This window comes from Penaeus vannamei, chromosome 39, assembly GCF_042767895.1.
Source record: "Penaeus vannamei isolate JL-2024 chromosome 39, ASM4276789v1, whole genome shotgun sequence".
NCBI lineage: Eukaryota > Metazoa > Arthropoda > Malacostraca > Decapoda > Penaeidae > Penaeus > Penaeus vannamei.
Window position 1 is genome coordinate 22,082,541 of NC_091587.1, and position 10,000 is coordinate 22,092,540.

Genomic DNA, 10,000 nt, shown 5'->3' on the forward strand with positions numbered 1-10,000 from the left:
TGTTGATCATTACATCTGAACCCTCAAATCATGTTGATCATTACATCTGAACCCTCAAATCATGTTGATCATTACATCTGAACCCTCAAATCATGTTGATCATTACATCTGAACCCTCAAATCATGTTGATCATTACATCTGAACCCTCAAATCATGTTGATCATTACATCTGAACCCTCAAATCATGTTGATTATTACATCTGAACCCTCAAATCATGTTGATCATTACATCTGAACCCTCAAATCATGTTGATCATTACATCTGAACCCTCAAATCATGTTGATCATTACATCTGAACCCTCAAATCATGTTGATCATTACATCTGAACCCTCAAATCATGTTGATCATTACATCTGAACCCTCAAATTATGTTGATTATTACATCTGAACCCTCAAATCATGTTGATCATTACATCTGAACCCTCAAATCATGTTGATTATTACATCTGAACCCTCAAATCATGTTGATTATTACATCTGAACCCTCAAATCATGTTGATCATTACATCTGAACCCTCAAATCATGTTGATCATTACATCTGAACCCTCAAATTATGTTGATTATTACATCTGAACCCTCAAATTATGTTGATTATTACATCTGAACCCTCAAATTATGTTGATTATTACATCTGAACCCTCAAATCATGTTGATCATTACATCTGAACCCTCAAATCATGTTGATCATTACATCTGAACCCTCAAATCATGTTGATCATTACATCTGAACCCTCAAATCATGTTGATCATTACATCTGAACCCTCAAATCATGTTGATCATTACATCTGAACCCTCAAATCATGTTGATCATTACATCTGAACCCTCAAATCATGTTGATCATTACATCTGAACCCTCAAATCATGTTGATCATTACATCTGAACCCTCAAATCATGTTGATCATTACATCTGAACCCTCAAATCATGTTGATCATTACATCTGAACCCTCAAATCATGTTGATCATTACATCTGAACCCTCAAATCATGTTGATCATTACATCTGAACCCTCAAATCATGTTGATCATTACATCTGAACCCTCAAATCATGTTGATCATTACATCTGAACCCTCAAATCATGTTGATCATTACATCTGAACCCTCAAATCATGTTGATCATTACATCTGAACCCTCAAATCATGTTGATCATTACATCTGAACCCTCAAATCATGTTGATCATTACATCTGAACCCTCAAATCATGTTGATCATTACATCTGAACCCTCAAATCATGTTGATCATTACATCTGAACCCTCAAATCATGTTGATCATTACATCTGAACCCTCAAATCATGTTGATCATTACATCTGAACCCTCAAATCATGTTGATTATTACATCTGAACCCTCAAATCATGTTGATTATTACATCTGAACCCTCAAATCATGTTGATCATTACATCTGAACCCTCAAATCATGTTGATCATTACATCTGAACCCTCAAATTATGTTGATTATTACATCTGAACCCTCAAATTATGTTGATTATTACATCTGAACCCTCAAATTATGTTGATTATTACATCTGAACCCTCAAATTATGTTGATTATTACATCTGAACCCTCAAATCATGTTGATCATTACATCTGAACCCTCAAATCATGTTGATCATTACATCTGAACCCTCAAATCATGTTGATCATTACATCTGAACCCTCAAATTATGTTGATTATTACATCTGAACCCTCAAATCATGTTGATCATTACATCTGAACCCTCAAATCATGTTGATTATTACATCTGAACCCTCAAATTATGTTGATCATTACATCTGAACCCTCAAATCATGTTGATCATTACATCTGAACCCTCAAATCATGTTGATTATTACATCTGAACCCTCAAATCATGTTGATTATTACATCTGAACCCTCAAATCATGTTGATTATTACATCTGAACCCTCAAATCATGTTGATTATTACATCTGAACCCTCAAATCATGTTGATTATTACATCTGAACCCTCAAATTATGTTGATTATTACATCTGAACCCTCAAATCATGTTGATTATTACATCTGAACCCTCAAATCATGTTGATTATTACATCTGAACCCTCAAATCATGTTGATTATTACATCTGAACCCTCAAATCATGTTGATTATTACATCTGAACCCTCAAATTATGTTGATTATTACATCTGAACCCTCAAATTATGTTGATCATTACATCTGAACCCTCAAATCATGTTGATTATTACATCTGAACCCTCAAATCATGTTGATCATTACATCTGAACCCTCAAATCATGTTGATCATTACATCTGAACCCTCAAATCATGTTGATTATTACATCTGAACCCTCAAATTATGTTGATCATTACATCTGAACCCTCAAATTATGTTGATCATTACATCTGAACCCTCAAATCATGTTGATTATTACATCTGAACCCTCAAATCATGTTGATTATTACATCTGAACCCTCAAATTATGTTGATCATTACATCTGAACCCTCAAATCATGTTGATTATTACATCTGAACCCTCAAATCATGTTGATTATTACATCTGAACCCTCAAATCATGTTGATCATTACATCTGAACCCTCAAATCATGTTGATCATTACATCTGAACCCTCAAATCATGTTGATTATTACATCTGAACCCTCAAATCATGTTGATTATTACATCTGAACCCTCAAATCATGTTGATTATTACATCTGAACCCTCAAATCATGTTGATCATTACATCTGAACCCTCAAATCATGTTGATTATTACATCTGAACCCTCAAATCATGTTGATCATTACATCTGAACCCTCAAATCATGTTGATTATTACATCTGAACCCTCAAATCATGTTGATCATTACATCTGAACCCTCAAATCATGTTGATTATTACATCTGAACCCTCAAATCATGTTGATCATTACATCTGAACCCTCAAATCATGTTGATCATTACATCTGAACCCTCAAATCATGTTGATCTTTACATCTGAACCCTCAAATCATGTTGATTATTACATCTGAACCCTCAAATCATGTTGATCATTACATCTGAACCCTCAAATCATGTTGATTATTACATCTGAACCCTCAAATCATGTTGATTATTACATCTGAACCCTCAAATCATGTTGATCATTACATCTGAACCCTCAAATCATGTTGATTATTACATCTGAACCCTCAAATCATGTTGATCATTACATCTGAACCCTCAAATCATGTTGATCATTACATCTGAACCCTCAAATCATGTTGATCATTACATCTGAACCCTCAAATCATGTTGATCATTACATCTGAACCCTCAAATTATGTTGATCATTACATCTGAACCCTCAAATCATGTTGATCATTACATCTGAACCCTCAAATCATGTTGATTATTACATCTGAACCCTCAAATCATGTTGATTATTACATCTGAACCCTCAAATTATGTTGATTATTACATCTGAACCCTCAAATCATGTTGATCATTACATCTGAACCCTCAAATCATGTTGATTATTACATCTGAACCCTCAAATTATGTTGATTATTACATCTGAACCCTCAAATCATGTTGATTATTACATCTGAACCCTCAAATCATGTTGATCATTACATCTGAACCCTCAAATCATGTTGATCATTACATCTGAACCCTCAAATCATGTTGATCATTACATCTGAACCCTCAAATTATGTTGATTATTACATCTGAACCCTCAAATTATGTTGATCATTACATCTGAACCCTGAAATCATGTTGATCATTACATCTGAACCCTCAAATTATGTTGATCATTACATCTGAACCCTCAAATCATGTTGATCATTACATCTGAACCCTCAAATCATGTTGATTATTACATCTGAACCCTCAAATTATGTTGATTATTACATCTGAACCCTCAAATCATGTTGATCATTACATCTGAACCCTCAAATCATGTTGATTATTACATCTGAACCCTCAAATCATGTTGATCATTACATCTGAACCCTCAAATCATGTTGATTATTACATCTGAACCCTCAAATTATGTTGATCATTACATCTGAACCCTCAAATTATGTTGATTATTACATCTGAACCCTCAAATTATGTTGATCATTACATCTGAACCCTCAAATTATGTTGATCATTACATCTGAACCCTCAAATTATGTTGATCATTACATCTGAACCCTCAAATCATGTTGATCATTACATCTGAACCCTCAAATCATGTTGATCATTACATCTGAACCCTCAAATTATGTTGATCATTACATCTGAACCCTCAAATTATGTTGATCATTACATCTGAACCCTCAAATCATGTTGATCATTACATCTGAACCCTCAAATCATGTTGATCATTACATCTGAACCCTCAAATTATGTTGATCATTACATCTGAACCCTCAAATTATGTTGATCATTACATCTGAACCCTCAAATTATGTTGATCATTACATCTGAACCCTCAAATTATGTTGATCATTACATCTGAACCCTCAAATTATGTTGATCATTACATCTGAACCCTCAAATCATGTTGATCATTACATCTGAACCCTCAAATTATGTTGATCATTACATCTGAACCCTCAAATTATGTTGATCATTACATCTGAACCCTCAAATTATGTTGATCATTACATCTGAACCCTCAAATTATGTTGATCATTACATCTGAACCCTCAAATTATGTTGATCATTACATCTGAACCCTCAAATTATGTTGATCATTACATCTGAACCCTCAAATTATGTTGATTATTACATCTGAACCCTCAAATTATGTTGATCATTACATCTGAACCCTCAAATTATGTTGATCATTACATCTGAACCCTCAAATTATGTTGATCATTACATCTGAACCCTCAAATTATGTTGATCATTACATCTGAACCCTCAAATCATGTTGATCATTACATCTGAACCCTCAAATTATGTTGATCATTACATCTGAACCCTCAAATTATGTTGATCATTACATCTGAACCCTCAAATCATGTTGATCATTACATCTGAACCCTCAAATTATGTTGATCATTACATCTGAACCCTCAAATTATGTTGATCATTACATCTGAACCCTCAAATTATGTTGATCATTACATCTGAACCCTCAAATTATGTTGATCATTACATCTGAACCCTCAAATTATGTTGATCATTACATCTGAACCCTCAAATTATGTTGATCATTACATCTGAACCCTCAAATCATGTTGATCATTACATCTGAACCCTCAAATTATGTTGATCATTACATCTGAACCCTCAAATTATGTTGATCATTACATCTGAACCCTCAAATTATGTTGATCATTACATCTGAACCCTCAAATTATGTTGATCATTACATCTGAACCCTCAAATTATGTTGATTATTACATCTGAACCCTCAAATTATGTTGATCATTACATCTGAACCCTCAAATTATGTTGATCATTACATCTGAACCCTCAAATTATGTTGATCATTACATCTGAACCCTCAAATTATGTTGATCATTACATCTGAACCCTCAAATTATGTTGATCATTACATCTGAACCCTCAAATTATGTTGATCATTACATCTGAACCCTCAAATTATGTTGATTATTACATCTGAACCCTCAAATTATGTTGATTATTACATCTGAACCCTCAAATCATGTTGATCATTACATCTGAACCCTCAAATCATGTTGATCATTACATCTGAACCCTCAAATTATGTTGATCATTACATCTGAACCCTCAAATTATGTTGATCATTACATCTGAACCCTCAAATTATGTTGATCATTACATCTGAACCCTCAAATTATGTTGATTATTACATCTGAACCCTCAAATTATGTTGATCATTACATCTGAACCCTCAAATCATGTTGATCATTACATCTGAACCCTCAAATCATGTTGATCATTACATCTGAACCCTCAAATTATGTTGATCATTACATCTGAACCCTCAAATCATGTTGATCATTACATCTGAACCCTCAAATTATGTTGATCATTACATCTGAACCCTCAAATCATGTTGATCATTACATCTGAACCCTCAAATCATGTTGATCATTACATCTGAACCCTCAAATCATGTTGATCATTACATCTGAACCCTCAAATCATGTTGATCATTACATCTGAACCCTCAAATCATGTTGATCATTACATCTGAACCCTCAAATCATGTTGATCATTACATCTGAACCCTCAAATCATGTTGATCATTACATCTGAACCCTCAAATTATGTTGATCATTACATCTGAACCCTCAAATTATGTTGATCATTACATCTGAACCCTCAAATCATGTTGATCATTACATCTGAACCCTCAAATTATGTTGATCATTACATCTGAACCCACAAATTATGTTGATCATTACATCTGAACCCACAAATTATGTTGATCATTACATCTGAACCCACAAATTATGTTGATCATTACATCTGAACCCTCAAATTATGTTGATCATTACATCTGAACCCTCAAATTATGTTGATCATTACATCTGAACCCACAAATTATGTTGATCATTACATCTGAACCCTCAAATTATGTTGATCATTACATCTGAACCCTCAAATTATGTTGATCATTACATCTGAACCCTCAAATTATGTTGATCATTACATCTGAACCCTCAAATTATGTTGATCATTACATCTGAACCCTCAAATTATGTTGATTATTACATCTGAACCCTCAAATTATGTTGATCATTACATCTGAACCCTCAAATTATGTTGATCATTACATCTGAACCCTCAAATCATGTTGATCATTACATCTGAACCCTCAAATCATGTTGATCATTACATCTGAACCCTCAAATTATGTTGATCATTACATCTGAACCCTCAAATTATGTTGATCATTACATCTGAACCCTCAAATTATGTTGATCATTACATCTGAACCCTCAAATTATGTTGATCATTACATCTGAACCCTCAAATCATGTTGATCATTACATCTGAACCCTCAAATCATGTTGATCATTACATCTGAACCCTCAAATTATGTTGATCATTACATCTGAACCCTCAAATCATGTTGATTATTACATCTGAACCCTCAAATCATGTTGATCATTACATCTGAACCCTCAAATTATGTTGATCATTACATCTGAACCCTCAAATCATGTTGATCATTACATCTGAACCCTCAAATTATGTTGATTATTACATCTGAACCCTCAAATTATGTTGATTATTACATCTGAACCCTCAAATTATGTTGATCATTACATCTGAACCCTCAAATCATGTTGATTATTACATCTGAACCCTCAAATCATGTTGATCATTACATCTGAACCCTCAAATCATGTTGATCATTACATCTGAACCCTCAAATCATGTTGATCATTACATCTGAACCCTCAAATTATGTTGATCATTACATCTGACCCTCAAATTATGTTGATCATTACATCTGAACCCTCAAATTATGTTGATTATTACATCTGAACCCTCAAATTATGTTGATCATTACATCTGAACCCTCAAATTATGTTGATCATTACATCTGAACCCTCAAATTATGTTGATCATTACATCTGAACCCTCAAATTATGTTGATCATTACATCTGAACCCTCAAATCATGTTGATCATTACATCTGAACCCTCAAATTATGTTGATCATTACATCTGACCCTCAAATTATGTTGATCATTACATCTGAACCCACAAATTATGTTGATTATTACATCTGAACCCTCAAATTATGTTGATTATTACATCTGAACCCTCAAATTATGTTGATCATTACATCTGAACCCTCAAATTATGTTGATCATTACATCTGAACCCTCAAATTATGTTGATTATTACATCTGAACCCTCAAATCAAGATTAATACATCTGAACCCTCAAATCATGTTGATTATTTCTTAATTGCACATATTAATGAACAACGAGGGTACAAACGGTTTCTTTCAAAAAATATATATTTCAGAGGTTTTAAGTTGACCGCCATTTTGACTGTTTACAAATGGACCAACCGTAAAAAAACATGGGACTATGATGGACAATGATTACGTGAAAACTGAAACATGAAAAATAACAAAGACTCAGAGATGCTGCACATGATTTATTGAACGTTTTGTTTTTTGTTGTTGTTGTTATTCAGAAATCTTAAGTCGATATTTTTTTTATTTGATGAATTTGAATTTTATTTGCCGAAAATTGCAGTTTTCAAGTCCCTTTACACTAATAATTCAGTAACACCTAACCTAATCATTACCAATAATAATAATAACAATAACAATAATAACCATAATAATGACAATAACAAGATCCCTACCTGCAAATTCGAGACGGGGAAGAAGGTGGTGAGGTAAGCGATGCAGACGAAGAAGGTGGACGGCGTGTAGACGGTGAGGATGGCGAACCCGTAGCGCCTCCGGAAGCGGACCACCACCTGGCGAAGAGGGCGAGAAATCAGTCTGCGATTATTGTGTGAGTGTTGGTGTTTCTTTGTGTATTTATATTGTCCTTTTTTGTTTGTGTATTTTATTCGGGGGCAGCGCCTCCGGAAGCCGACCACCACCTGGCGAAGACGTCGAGAAATCAGTGTTCGATGAGCACGTGAGTGTTTCTTTGTGTATTTTTTTTTTTTTTTTTTGTCCTTTTTTGTTTGTTTGTGTATTATAATCAGGAGTAGCGCCTTCGGAAGGGAACCACCGCCTGGCGAAGACGTCGAGAAATCAGGGCTGGATTGATTTGTTGTTTTGTTTTTTTCTTTTGTTGTTGTTTATTTCTTTGTGTATGTTTATTAATTTTTATTGTGTATTTATCTGGGGTTAGCGCCTCCTAAAGTGAACCAGCACCTGGCGAAGAGGTTGAAAAAACAGTGTTCGATTATTATGTGTTGGTGTTGCTGTTTATTTCTTTGTGTATTTATAGTGTCCTTTTTTGTTTGTTTGTGTTTACATTCGGGGGCAGCGCCTCCGGAAGTGGAGCACCGCCTGGCGAAGGGGGCGAGAAATGTTTTGAATTATTATATGTGTTGGTGTTCATTGCTTTGTGTATCTATATATATTCATTTTTATTGGGCATTTATCTGTTTTTGTTTGTTTGTTTATATAATTGGGTACTGTTTGTGTTTGTTTGTTTGTTTATTTGATTGGGTACTATATTTTGGATTAACGCCTTCAGACATGACCCACCCACCCAACGAAAAGGTCAAGATATTAGAGTTTGATTATTGTATGTGTTGGTGTTTCATTTTTTTATGTTTTTTTTTCTCTTATTTTCAATTGTGTATGCATTTATATATTTTGGGGGATGGGGAGGAGGAGGGTTAAGTGTATATTCTTCAAATTGCTGTATATTTTTTCCCTTATTTATTATAGTATATCAGTCTCCAAATATGTTATATTGCCAGCTTGTAGTTGTTTATTTTTACTTATGAATACTTTTTTACAATAAAATTATCCTTTTCAGTAATGCAATCCTTTTAGTATGGATCTGGATACAGCTGAGTAATTCTTTATATGTTTACTATACTATATTTTCTTAATGTAGTAAACTTTTATATATTTTCGAAACAATATCTAAATATCACCACTATGATGCATAAAAGTTTATATGTCTAGGAAGTTCTTCTTTCTCCTTGATGTGTTAAACGTATGTATTTTCAGACTACATTTCCATCTAATTACTCAGAATCAACATCATCATCATCAACATAATCATCATTAGCATTTGCACCAGGAGTAATTACCTTCATCATAGTTCCCATTTACAAATTTTTCATTTACGTTTATATATTCTATTTATAACTTTCCTTTTAATTCAACAATGCTCTTTATTTTGGTTTTCCTTTTATTTTGAGCTTTTATTCTTTATTCTGAACTTTTCCTTTTAGTTTGAACTTTTATTCTTCATTCTAAACCTTTCCTTATATTTCTGACCTTTTTTTCATATATTCAGATCCTCTCTTCGCAAAATGTGATTAAAAATTAAGAATAGACGATTTACAACGTACCAACGACAACATATTTGTCTTACCTCCTTCCGGCTGCATCGCGAGTGGTT

At 33.3% G+C, this 10,000-nt stretch overlaps 1 protein-coding gene across 1 annotated transcript in view; it reads right to left on the reverse strand.

Moving 5' to 3' along the window:
• Positions 1-10,000, reverse strand: part of LOC138860073 (uncharacterized) — a 24,592-nt gene that overhangs the window by 3,796 nt on the left and 10,796 nt on the right. The window contains exons 8-9 of the mRNA XM_070116885.1: positions 9,974-10,000; positions 8,265-8,381 (exon numbers count right to left, since the gene is read on the reverse strand). The exon at positions 9,974-10,000 is cut by the window's right edge and continues 144 nt beyond it. Of these exons, the coding sequence (XP_069972986.1) occupies positions 8,265-8,381; positions 9,974-10,000 (144 nt within the window). The remainder of the gene's footprint in view (positions 1-8,264; positions 8,382-9,973) is intronic.